This window comes from Falco peregrinus, chromosome 6 (genome assembly GCF_023634155.1).
Source record: "Falco peregrinus isolate bFalPer1 chromosome 6, bFalPer1.pri, whole genome shotgun sequence".
NCBI classification, from domain to species: Eukaryota; Metazoa; Chordata; class Aves; order Falconiformes; family Falconidae; genus Falco; species Falco peregrinus.
The window spans coordinates 54970115-54982999 of NC_073726.1; the positions used below are offsets into that span (position 1 = coordinate 54970115).

At 49.4% G+C, this 12885-nt stretch overlaps 1 protein-coding gene across 1 annotated transcript; it reads right to left on the reverse strand.

Annotated features, from left to right (window-relative positions):
- Nucleotides 1-1698: 1698 nt before the first annotated feature.
- Nucleotides 1699-10048, reverse strand: LOC129784755 (sushi domain-containing protein 3-like). The gene is made up of 5 exons (XM_055808488.1): nucleotides 9656-10048; nucleotides 7712-7900; nucleotides 5058-5193; nucleotides 3602-3781; nucleotides 1699-3275 (listed from the first exon to the last, which is right to left on the reverse strand). The coding sequence occupies exons 1-5, from the start codon at nucleotides 9831-9833 to the stop codon at nucleotides 3035-3037; spliced, it is 924 nt and encodes a 307-aa protein (XP_055664463.1). The 5' UTR covers nucleotides 9834-10048; the 3' UTR covers nucleotides 1699-3034.
- Nucleotides 10049-12885: the final 2837 nt, after the last annotated feature.

The following is a 12885-nucleotide window of genomic DNA, read 5'->3' on the forward strand; positions in this document are numbered from 1 at the left end:
CCCTAGTGTGGAGAAAGCTGGAGCTTCTCCGATGGTCTGCAGGGGGGAAACAGTGAAGAGGGCAGCATCTCATGTGCTGCTCTGGTGAGGAAAGTTTGGGTAGATGGTGGCTCCAACAGGAGCCGTTGAGTAATGTGGTGACAATGTGTGGGATTATAGGCTTGTGAGGTTTGTTTCTTCCCATTTACAAATTCCTTAAAGCTTCTACATAGTTACCTTCCTTCTTCGGCCAATAAATGCAAATGGTGCTTCTCATTGCCTTACTGATGGTGCTGATCTGGGGCAAAGCTGAGTGTGGCTCTTCACAACCTTAACTCTGTGACCTGCCATGCTGGTCCAGGGTGAGAAGGAACTGAGGCAAGGACTAAGGGGTTGGTAGGGGAACTCATGGTAGAGCTGGGCTTCCTGCCCTTAACCCATCTTTCTTCTGTTGGTTTCTGCCTCCTGCAAGCTTGAGGTGGCTTCTGAGGAAAACCTGGCTGTGCATCTTCCCACTGGAGGAACCTGGTTAAGTCTGCCAAGGCTTTGGGATCAGATTTGTGTGGTAGAAAACTTAACTTTGCACATAAAAAAAGTCACAAAAACATTACCTCAAGGAAACTTTTCAGTTTTGTCAAGTAAATAATTTTTAAAATAGCAGGTGCCTAAAATGCTTGTTTGAAGTTGACAGTTTTCTCGGTATGAAAAACTACTTTGTCAGGGTTTTTTATTGAAAATGCTAACTTTTTGTTATGACAGTTCAAAATCAGCACCTTCCTGGACATGTTTGGCAAAAGATTTTTTACATCTAAAATGTGCGTCATTTCAGTTTGCAGTGAAAGCAGGTGTCAATCTCTAATCTTCTGTAGCAAAAAATCCCACTTTTTGTTTTAAAGCCTTGCTCAGATCCAAGGAACAGCAGACTCTGTCCCAAATGTTTGTAGGCTTCTGTGAACAACAACAACAACAAAATCTCCTTAGAGGGGAAATCGTAGTGAGGTTTTAGTTATTCCTTGAACACAACAAGGGAGAGGAACAGAGAAGGAATGGGATAGGACAAGTCTCATTCCCTTCCTCTTCAGGTTCTTTCCTTCTGGTGTTTTTTTTTCCTGATTTTTGTCTGTTAACAAGACAGCTCCTTCCTGCATGAACAAGAAAATGGGGCAGTGCTGTTCCGAGGGCAGATCCTGGGCTGAATTCCTGGCCATAAAACCTATTTTGGTGACACAGAAGTGGAAGTGCAGTCCACAGGTGTGGCACTGGTGGGCTGGTGAGAGCCCACAGCGCTTGTCGCGCTGTGTCCCAGTGCATGGCTGGCATGTCTGCAGGCAGTGCTGTGTCCACAGGTAGTCTGGGCAGTCTGGCAAGCATCTAGGAGGGGACTGAAGAACAGCTTACCTTGAGGTGGGGTTGTTCCCCTCCCTGTGTTTTAGACTTGGCTGGAAAAAGAGGGAGGAGAAAAAGGTAACGTTAGGATGTGAGCCTAAGGGAAGTGCAGGGCGGGTCCTGTTTTTCCTGTCACTTCTACAGCTTCGCTTGTCTTAGGCGAATGAAAGGTTTTTTCCTTCTCTGGTAAATGGCCACTGTGGGTGTTGTCATCTTTTGCAAGGGATCTGTAAAAGCTTTACCACCTGCTCGCTGCCCCATCAAACCCAGCTCCCAAACCAGAATTTCTGTAGCTTGATAGTGTGAAAAGAAGACATAAGAAGGGAATGGGGAGAGATTCCTTTATTATCATCATTATAAATAGAAAAAATGGTGTCCCTAGCCCACTTTCCAGGGAGAAGCAGCAGTGGTTCCCAGACATCCACTAGTAGGTCTTGCCTTATCACAAAAATGTGCTACCTTGCATCTTTTAAGGCTTCTTTCCTTGAAATGTGATGCAAATGTTGATAGAAATGAGGTCAGCAGACTAGCACTCCTAGCAGGATTGAGCATTGCAGTTTGCGTCCTTGAGCACTGGATGGCAGGTGATGCTGGGGATTCAGGTCCTGAGTGCTCGTTCTCACCGCCTGCCCCGTGCACAGCAGCTCTTGGGGCTGCCAGCACCTCTCCTGACTAAGGCCATAAAGCCTCCCGAGATACAAACAGCATCTCCCTGCACACGTGATGCGATGTTACTCCACAAGCCCCGTGTGCCCAGGCTGTGTTGGCCATGCTACACAGACATAGGTCTGTCCTGTGGTGCAGGCAGGGGCTGAGGTGTCCTGAAGCTGCTGGGCCAGGCTCTGCATGCACTGCCTGGAACATGCCCCTGTATCTCCACCCAGGAAATCCTGAACAGAAATATGGGTGCCATTGCTTTCTGAATGCAAATGGTGGCACTTGAGCTAGCTCTTCTAGTGCTGCTGTAGGTCCCGATACACCTGACGTGGATTTCTAGTACAGAAGGGATGAAAAACCCCAAGGTTTTTGTGGTTTTGTTTGTTTTCATATGTACTAGGTCCTTTGTATTAAAGATAAATTTATGTTTTCCTCTTGATTGGCTATCTTTGCATGCTTGTCACTGCATCTTACAAGTCTAAGATTGTTTAGAAATGGGAGTATATGCTGAGTTCTGAACAGCAACAAAAAAACCCTTTAAATCTCAGCCTGCATTCAAGTGCAATGAATTGTAAGTGCTTCCAATTATCCAATGACATAGATTCCTTGTTCCTGGTAACTAGCTGTCTTCACTTCCCACCTTTAAAAGAGCCCTAAACAGAAAATCAGACTCTTGTGTTCAAAACCTGAAAGTCTGCACATGCTCAGCCCTGTAGGTTAAGCTGGAGCTGCTCAGAACTTGCTTTATGCATCTTACCAAAATGATCAATTAAGAAGCTTGTAGCCTAGGAACTCTTCTTTGAAATATGCACTTCTGGACAGGGCGGGGAAATAAAAGGCTTTTTTGATATAATCCTTTTAACATGAAGTGTCAAATTTTCTCCATTTGAAAACCCAGGTGCAGTGATTGGCTCTTGTGAAATTCTTTCCTGAGCTCTGCGGAGTTTTGAGGAATTGATGGTATTAAAAGAAAAAAGGAAAAAAAAAAATATCTGAATGGCAGTTTAGATTTTCAGACCAGTCTCCCGAACTTGTTGAAGAGCTTGTGTTCCTCATAGCTTCTGCAGTAGAGGGGGAGCCGGTCCCTGGGGAGGTCAGCACCGCAGGGCATGGCAGGCAGCAGTACGTTGTGTGGTGGCAGGCCGGGCAGGGCGGTGATGGGTGGCGTGCCGGGTGGTAACACCAGCTGGGGCAAGACCTGTGCATCAGGGTGCCAGTTCTGCTGGGACAGCTTTGGCAGGTTTTCAGGGCTACTGGTAAAGGCAAGAAGGAGAGTGGGTAGTAAGAGGGGCTGCAGTGCTGATGGGAGCCTGCAGCCCACCCAGGCAATGCTGAGGCAGGGCACAGGTGAGCCCTGGTCCTCTGGCTCACCTCCCCCTTGGAAAAGAGCAGGTGCAAGGGTTTCATTGCTGTTAGGCACTATGTGCGGAGCAGATAAGAGGGTGAGGCAGGGGATTGACTGCACAGGTGATGTGGTCTTTTACATCTGGCTGCTCCTGTTTCCAGGTGGTCTGGGAGCAGCTGCTGCCCCTTCGTGAGGAGCTGGGGGGGCAGAGCCAGTGCTGGGGCTGAACGGTACCTTTGGAAAGCCAGGTTGTTGCGTCCTGCAAATGCCCCTGGGAACACGGAGCTGGAGAGGGCCGAGAGGTGGTAATCCCGCCGGTGGTAGTGCTTCAGTCTCCCAAAAGCATTTCTCCTCCTCTCGGGGGTGGAGGGGTCACATTTCCATCCTCCTCTGACCTTCCTCCTGTGCTGCTGCCTGCAAGGTGGAAAGAGAAGTGTCCATGTGGATGTTTTCTTTACGCTTTGTGGGCTGCCTGGTTTTATTTCGCTCCCCAGAAAGATTTGGCGTGTTTGTATCTTAAACCAGTGTTGTCACCCAGCGGTTTTGACCCCCTTCCCTCCACTCCCAGAGGAAAGCATTGAAGCTGTTTCAGCCCTGCAGAAAAGGGGCACGAGCATGGCACCATCCAGCCTGGGGAAGAGGGGGAAGAGCAGGCCGGCGGGGAGAAGTGGGGCTGGTGCCTACTAAGAGGTTGAAATGTTATCCCCTGCAGGGTTTTTTTTTTACTCCTTGCCGTTGTGCATTTCTGATAATAAGGAATTAGGTTCTTGGTTAAAGCTGCATCCCTAGTGTCCTGGTTTCAGCTTGGACAGAGTTATTTTTTCTTCTTGGCAGTTGGTGCAGTGCTGTGTTTTGGATTTGGTGTGAGAGCAATGTTGATAGCACACTGATGGTTTTAGTAGTTGCTGGGTAATGTTCATACTAAGTCAAGGACTTTTTGGTTTCTTGGGTCCTGCCAGTGAGAGGGCTGGAGAGGCACAGGACATTGGGAGGGGACACAGCTGGGACAGCTGATCTGAACGAGCCAAAGAGGTGTTCCATACTATCATGAACATCAGGACATCATGCTCAGTATACAGACTGGGGGGGAGGGGGTTTGGCTGGAGCTGGCCAGTCACTGCTGGGGGACTGGTTGGGCATCGGTCAGCGGGCGGTGAGCAGTTGTATTGTGCATCACTTGGGGTTTTTCCCTTCCCTTTTGGATTTTATTCCTCTCTCTTTCTCTCTCCTTGTCATTATTGTTATTTTGTTTAATTTTATCTAAATTATTAGTTTGTTCTATCTCAGCCCTTGAATTTTACCTTTTTCCCAGATTCTCCTCCCCATCCCACTGGTAGGGGGATAGTGACCTAGCGGCTGTGTGGTACTTAGTTGCTGCCTGGGCTTAAACCATGCCACCTGGGTGGGCTCCTGCATGGTCCCTGTCGCTGTGACGATCCCTTGCTCAGGTTCCCTTCACTGGCAAAACCCAAAATGTCTTGCTGGACTGTAGGCCGGGAAAACAGGGATGTGCTGCTGCAGAGATGCAGCTCTGTGAGCATGGTGCTGGCCGGCTGAACCCTGCTCCCAGTCCTTCCCCAAAGGGGATGCTGCCTCCTTTCCCCACGCTGGGCTGACTTAGCCTCAGGAAAGGGATATTCCCTCACCACCACCGCACCCCCCAAACCCCCTCCCCCGCCTCTGTACTCACCCCCCGCGGCTCCTTCTCGCCCTATCCCGCCAGCAGCACACGGCGAAGGAGACAGACAGTGCCAGGATCACGGCTCCGCTCAGCAACGAAGCGGCCACCGCAACGCGAGAGCCGGTACCCGAGGGATGCGGGGCGGCTGCGGGGCACAGCGGGGTAATGCTGAGCGGGGGCCGGGGCGCCCGCGGTTGCGGGCGTTGCGGCCCGCCCCCCCCCCCCCCCCCGGCCCTATACAGGTAATCTAAACTAAGAACCATTTAAAAAATCAGTGGTGAACGTGGATGTTGCTATGCCAGCTCAATAAACCAGAAAGTCGGGGGCGGGGGGGAGGAAATCAGATTAAAAGTAAATCTTTTCTTCAGCTACTCAAAATAATGACATGGGACAGAAAGCATAGCACGTGCCACATTTTCCATGTGTCTTGTATAAAGCACGAAGGTAGAAAAAATTAAGCCCCCAGTAACAAAACAAAACAACAACAACAAAAAAGTGGTGATTTGTTGGGGTGTTTCTTGGTTTGTTTTGGGGTTTTTTTGTTGTTGTTTTTTTGTTTATGTTTTGTTTTGTTTGTTATATATAAAAAATCCAGATATATATATCTGGAACATGTGTTTTTGCTTAACTGTTTGGGGCGGGGGGCAAAGAAAAGAAGTCAGTTGAAAAGGAAAACAAGTTAATTTGGTTGGAAAAGGGAAAAGGAGTTCATTTAGGTGGGAAAAGGAGTTAGTAAAAGAAAAAGTTAAAAAGCTGTAAGTGTATGTAAGTATGAGTGTTTGAAAGAAATACGGGCTTGTGAAATTAAAAAAATAATAATTGGAAACTTTAATGGATGTAATTATAGATTGGGTTGGGTTGGAAAGGAACTTTAAAGGTCATCTAATCCAAGTCCCCTGCAATAAGCAGGGACATCTTCAAATAGTTCAGGTTGCTCAGAGCCCTGTCCAGCCTGGCCTTGAATCTCCCCAGGGATGGGGCGTCCACAGCTTCTCTGGGCAACCTGTGCCAGTGTTTCATCAACCTTATCATAAAAAATAGCCATTTTCTTGAGTGGGTGTACGGCTCTTCCGAATGTATGTTCCCTACCTGCCTTAAGACTGATGTCTGGAAAGAGCAGATGAATTACATCCTGACCAAACCATAAAGGGAACCTAAATCATGTTTGCAATGTAGATGTCTAAAGTCAGGGAAATGGCTCCCATCCTAAGGGCAAAATAACATGAAATAATTCGCTAATGTCTGCAAAAATGGTATGTTTAGGTTTTCAAAGTAATGAAATACACAGATTCAACCCCCCAACCTTAGGATCTTTGCGAAGTAACAAAACAGACTTCTGAAAGTATGGAGATTTGCTTTTTGTTTCAAAGGGAACAAGCGCGTGGGGGCTTTTTTTCCTCAAAACTGTCTTAAAACCTCTTTATTTTGGGGAACCCAAGGTGTGATTTAAAGTTCGGAGGTTTTGGTTCACCCAAGTTGTTTCTGCAGCAGGCAGTGCACAAACTGCAGCCTCCGTTTAGGGCTGAGAAGACAAGGTTTGCTAATGAGCTTTACGAATGTTTCACTACAGGAGTACCTGTAACATATTGCAACAAAGTTCATTGCTTTTATTTTGCTGTGTTTACTTTCACAGAAGATACTGACTGTGTATCATCAGGTTTTACAGCGCTGAATTGGTGTAAATTGCTTTACGTCTGGTTTTATTTTGAAAGGACAAGCTGCGGGGGTGCTTTTGAGCAGAAGCACCTGCAGGGATATCTTATGGTTGAAGCACTTTGGTTTCTGATTTGACCTTCTTGAGATGCTACCTTTTGAAAATGGATTTGCTTATCTTAAGCAAGTGAAAGAGAAGCGGCAGAAGCACGTGGCAGACATTTTCCATTTCAAACTCTTTTTAGCCAGCTGCTGCACCACAGGTTTGCCCGTAAACTGTTTCTGAAATGGCCCCAGGTCTTTGATTCTCAGTGTCCAGCACTAGCAATATAATTCATACGCAGGCTATATAGCATTCACAACTTCTGTGGTTTTGCTTGCCGCTGCAAAAATATATAACTTTCTTGAGGGCAATTTTTCTGAAATGATTTTATGTATGCACACAATGTGTGGTGCCCCAGAGAAAGCTTTTAAAGCAATAAACATTGTGCCTTCGATGTTAAACCATTTGTTCTCAATGAGCTCATACCACAAAAAAAGTGAGGGTGGTTTGCAACTGGCACATGCTCTGCATGAGCTTTCATGAACAGCACGTGCTGGTTTATTACAAAGTTCAGCTTTGCTCCTGCTGAAAGCTTTTGGCTGGCTGTGCCCCAGAGTCCCTGTGCTTGGTACCCGGAGTTGGGCGTCAGGCAGTTCCAGGTTCTGACCCAACTTGGTGACTTCTGTACCAATTACTGGGAACGAGAGAAGGCCTGGTTATCTGCTGAGCCCCTGCCAGGTGAATTCACCCTTTGGCAGTCCCCCTGTCTTATGCAGCTCATGAAACACTGCTGCAGGGACCCTGCTGAAGCATGGCATTTCACCCGTGCTGATGACCACCAACCAGGTCAAGCCGGACCTCTGCTGTCCCCTTTTGGGGTGGCTGCAGCACCCCACCTCCTCCCCAGCACCCCACTGAGACCCTATAAGTGAGTGCAGGGGCTGGGTCACACCTGTGGGCTCCTTACCCTGGCAGTGGGGAGGGGGGTGGCTCCAGGACGAAGTGCTCTCCCGGCGGAGGCAGAAGAGTCTCTCACTGCCCACCAGCTGGTACCCCTCCTGGCACCAGTACACGAGGACTGAGCCCAAGGAGACACCCGAGCCTCTGTCCACGTAGTAGTATCCGTAGCGCGGTGGGGGGAGAGTCGTGCATGGTGCTGGGAGAGAAAGGGGAGACAGTAAGTGCAGGCGGTGACAAAGCCCCTGCTGGTGATGCTTCTGAAAAGGCTGCCTGGCCCCAGTGTCACTCCTGTGTGTCCTGCAAGTCTCTGAATATTATTTTTTTTTTTGTGAAATCCTAAAGGAGAGACGTAGAAAAGTCTAGTGACTTTACCTGTCTTCTAGTTGCAAACTCTGTGATGTGAGCACCCACTGAACAGCAGAAGTGGGACTGAAAAGGTACAGGATGGGGACAGCATGCAGAGAGCAACCCTTAGGAGGGAAAGGAAGGGGACAGCATTTTTTAATACCACAATATTGGAACTCAAAGCAATAAACGTACCACTCTATGTTATAAAGAGATACTTTTTCCATCTCAGCCTTTAATTTTTTTTTTCTAGTTTGTTACTCAAGACTATTCAAAGCTACTCAGTTGTCCTGCTTAGATAATCCTTTCTGTGTTACACGCTTTGCATCTTTAGTGCTGTCCCTGTTCTAGCTTGCTAGTACCTGGTGAAAGCTGGGAGTGAGGCAGGCTTCAAAAGGGATGCCAGTCTGACTGCTTGCAAGAAAAGCCTTGATATACTAACACAAGGCCAAGAAAATATGGATCGGCGAATTCTTATGTAACAGATATCACAGGTATCAATATTCTGAATTAAAGGAAAATACTCTGATCAATTCTAATTAAGCCAAGCTTAAAACCTGCAGGCAGAAATGTGCTTTATCTAGCTTAGGGGGAACTTTTGGAGGAAATTCCGAGTGCAGCAGTGAAGCTAATGCGAGAGAGAGGTTTGGTTTGCCTCTGCTTTTGCTGAGATGATGTAGGTTTCTCCTCCAGAGGGGCTGACAAGAAACGAGTCAGGCTGAGTAAGACGAGACTTTCTCCAGGTGCAGCAATACTGTTAACAGATAGTGGAGATGTCTGTACCAGTAAATTCAGTGGTGCCAGGGAGGCTGCCTGGTTCCCTGGACTGGATCTGTTGTACAGTTAAATTGCCCAGCACTGGCTAGCACCTTCCTCAACAACCCCTTGTCATGATGTGCAGATAAGGTGGTCCAGGGACTGTTCCCAACAGGCGTTTTGGAAGCAATGTATAGTTCATAAAAGTTTGGGAAGATGAAGGGTTCAATAGTAGGGCATGGGCTGCTCCATGCCACTGCCTGCACATAGAGGCAGGTGGGCTGCCTGCCCCAGGCAGCCAGTCACCCAACATCAGTCCCAGCACTGTGTCAGACTTGCCAGGGAACAGCATGTGCTTTGCCCTAGGAAGTGGATTAAAAAAAAGTAATCACCCTCAGCATTTAGAGATTATTTGTGCTTTTAAAAAATCTCCATCCTCATTTCTTCCCAAGGGTACCACCAGCTCAGCCCCTAGAGACAGGGGTGTGTTTAGTGTGCCCACACCCTGGGCAGGCAGCTAGTCCATCATGATACACATAGAGGCTAACATGGAGGAGGAGTTTACTCTCAAAGGAAGATAGTCAAGCACTAAATTTCCTCCCAGTGTCTAGCAACTTGGCATCTGATGCAACACATTTCTCCCAGATCACAGAAGCAGCTGCAGCTATGGGGACCACACAAAGCCCTGCAGCCCTTACATATGCCCTCGGCATGCCTCCACGCACGCTGGAAGAAGCACCGCCATGCTATCATCAACACGTCCCCACACACCCTTCACCCTGTGTGCCTGCATGGTGGGGCCCCGAGCAGCCCCGCAGAGGGAGAGACAGGCAATTGCTCACTCCAGTACCTGAGATGTTGCTGTGCACGTAGGTCCCGTTGGCAACATCTCTGGGCAGCCCCTTTCTGACATGTCCTGCCCCAGGTGAGGCGGTCCAGGGTCCAGCAGCATCACTCCAGGCAAAGCTCAGACAGCTCCAGGGCAGCAGGCAAAGGGCAATGCATTTCCCGAACCTTTGTCCCGTCATGGTTTGGGGAAAGGTTTGGGGAAACACAGCATTATCGGCTGCCCAGACGTCCCAAGTGCCTGTGGTTTCCCTTCGCTTCTCAGCAGGAGTCAGCTGGGCTCTTAGGGCATTAAGCCTTCAGCAGCAAAGCTAGCAGCCGCTCTCCCCCTGGGGCTTGTCTTTCCTCTGTGTCGGTGCAAACCCCGTGTCTGTGCTCCTAGCGCTGCCAGCCCTGCTCTGGCCGCTTGGCTGAGTGACTCCAAAGCCCTGCAGAGAAACCAGGCGTGGGAAAGGGATGAGAAGCAGCAAGCACTTGGGATCCATCTTTTACAGCCGAGACTGGCTGTCACCATCTCTCCAAGTGCTGGAGTTGCACATCGGGCATCCTCCTCCCCTACCTGCTGAAATCCATGCTCAAGCTTGCTGCTGAGAATCTTGAGCTGCAGACCCTCCCATGCTTGTCTCTTCCCTCCCACCAGAGCCTAGACCCGATTTTCTGTAAACTGCAGCAGAGCAGGATATGAACCATAGGAATCAAAAGGGTTTCATAACAGCAACTCCACCAGCTTTGCTGCTGCAGAAACTGCAGAGAAATCTGTTTTCCCTTTTCCTTGGGGTTCCCTCTGTGTGGCATCTTTCTACCTGTCACTCCAGGCCCTGATGTTTTCTGGTGTTTTATAGCTGGAGGAGCTGTAGTGTAGTGACCAGCTCTCCCCCCCTGGGATGTAGGGTGCTTCTGCCTGGCCCCTTGCGTGCAGCCAGGAGAAGGTGAGATGCCCCACATTGCCTGAGGACTTGAGACCAAGATGTTTTGGAGCAGGCAATGCGGGTGTGCTGAGGCTTTCCCCAGCAGCCAGTTCTCAGGCTGTGCAGTTTTTGGAGCATTCCCTGCTGTGGCTATCTTCTCCCCTCCTTTCACACCCTGGAGCTCCCTTTGCCCTGTGGGTATCCTTTGCCCTTCCTGTCCTGCATCCTTGCCTGTCCTGGGACAATCTAGGACTCATTGCAGGTGTAAGTGTTAAAGCCCAGGATGTTATTCATTAATAGCCTCGGCACAAATACAGCAGTCTTGGCAGCTGGGTGTGAGGACATTTGCAATTGGCAGGGAGATGCTCTGACTCCGTGGGTTGGTTTTTGTTTGCCTCTCTTTTTAGACCTGTGGCTTGTAGCTGCAGCCAATGTGCTTGGCTGAGCATGGCTGCCCAAGTGGGTCTGTGTGACCAAAACGTTGCCTTGGATGTGTGGGCAGCTCCTGTTTGTAAAACCAAACAGTGGTCTTATGGCCTCAGTGTGATTTACTGCAGCACACAAAGGGGAAATAAAAATGACAGATGGAATCAAGCCCCTGTCTGATCCCATCCCATCCTGGGGATGCAGCCGAGGGGTCTGTGGCAAGGAGGGAAGCTGTAGGGCCAGGCAGTGGCTGGACCTTGTTTGTGGTCCCTCCCTGGCACCGGGACACCCTCTTGCTCACATCCAGAGCAGCTCAGCAGTGCTCCAGCCCTCCTTGCACTTGTAGAGAAGTTTCTTGTTATCTCTATAGGCCTTTTGACCTCGGAACACCTTAATCCTACTCTGTTTGTCCATCCATCTCCCAGACGCTCCTATTTGGTTTTGGCTGTGCTAGTACCTCTCTGGGCTTCTCTCCAGGGGATTTACTTGCTTTCTCAGGACAACCTGTTTCAACCTCTCATGACTTATAATGATCTTGCTCAGAAACTACTTTAATTTCTTCTCTTTCTTGGTTAATCCTTCTTAAACAGCAAGCTTTCCTTGGTTCCCCTTGGAGAGTGGGCCGAGGAGGTGGGGTTCTCCCCAGCTCAGCGAATATTGCTAGTTTCTTGTTTTGGTTTGGTTTTTTTCCTTTCCCCTTCTGACCGCAGGGATTTTGCTGTTTGTTTGTACAATGAAGGTGAGCTTTGAAGCAGGCTGGGCTGTATGGGAGTGTAACACTGACAGCAGAGGAGCCGGCCTCGGGGCATGCCCTGGGAGCAAACACAGTCATCTCCCAGCAGCCCAGAGCTGGGGATGCGATCCCATCTGGTCAGATGGGACCGACCCTGAACTGGCATCTCTGCTGAGCCTGAGGTCAGTGCATGTGTACCTTCTCCTGCCAGGGCTTACTTACAAGGTGGCCCCACTGCCACTGATGACTGGAGGACAGTGGGAAATGCCACAGACAGTGCCCTCCGTGTCCTGTGTGTGTCCCCCCTGCCCTCCAGATGTGTCTTGTTCCTAAACAGCTGGGGACTGAGCATGTGCTGCAAGAGTGGCCTTCAGCACAGGGCCGGTGGCAGTAAGTCTCATCACATGTGCTGGGGAATGAACGGGCTCAGCAAAACCCCAGGGACACAATAACCACGCTTGAGCTTGTGCTCAAAATGCTGAGTAGATGACATGGATTATTCCTTCACTAATGCTCTTAAGTGCTGTTCCTGGGGCTGAGGGAGATAAAGGGGCTTATTATTGCAAAATCAATATCCTGCTGGGGTGGGATTTCAACACCGTTCCCTATTCCCTGCTTTCTGGTGGCAGCTGTCTGTGCAGAGCTGGGCACCAGGCTGTGCAGGCAGGGGGTGACCCTGGGCTCAGGAGAGGAGGCATGCCCATGCCCTGGCTCAGTAACCCCTTTTTTTTTGTGGGGAAGGCACAAAGGAAGGCAGAACTAGCAGAGGAGCTGGCATGGCCAAGGGGCTGCAGCTCTCCTAGCTCAAAGGCCTTGGCTGGGGGCTTCCACCTTCCCAGCAGATCACCTGTGGGTGACATCCTTCAAGGGCTGCTTCTCCGCCATAGAAGCTTGCAAGGCAAAGCTCAGCTGACAGCTTTCAAAGCTGTTTCACACCTGCACTCAAATCTCCTTGCTGGCTGATGTGGATCCATTTAGTGATAAAGTTTTGCTGAGCCACAGTGGCATTTCCCCCTACCTTCTGCCCCCTTTGAACCTTTTAAATACATTCTCTGCAAAAGTGCCCTTCTCACACGCTCCCACCCACATGAGTATCACCCTGCCCTGGACCATTTTCTCCTCCAGCCCCTGCTCTACTGCTTCAAAGCTGGCATGCCGGCTCTGCTC

Coding starts and splice junctions, on each gene's coding strand:
- LOC129784755 (XM_055808488.1), bottom strand. CDS start 9,833: ATGACGGGACAAAGGTTCGGGAAATGCATTGCCCTTTGCCTGCTGCCC. Junction 3,782..5,057: donor GCGAGAAGGAGCCGCGGGGG/GTGAGTACAGAG, acceptor TCCACCTTGCAG/GCAGCAGCACAGGAGGAAGG. Junction 3,276..3,601: donor AACAACCTGGCTTTCCAAAG/GTACCGTTCAGC, acceptor TGCCTTTACCAG/TAGCCCTGAAAACCTGCCAA.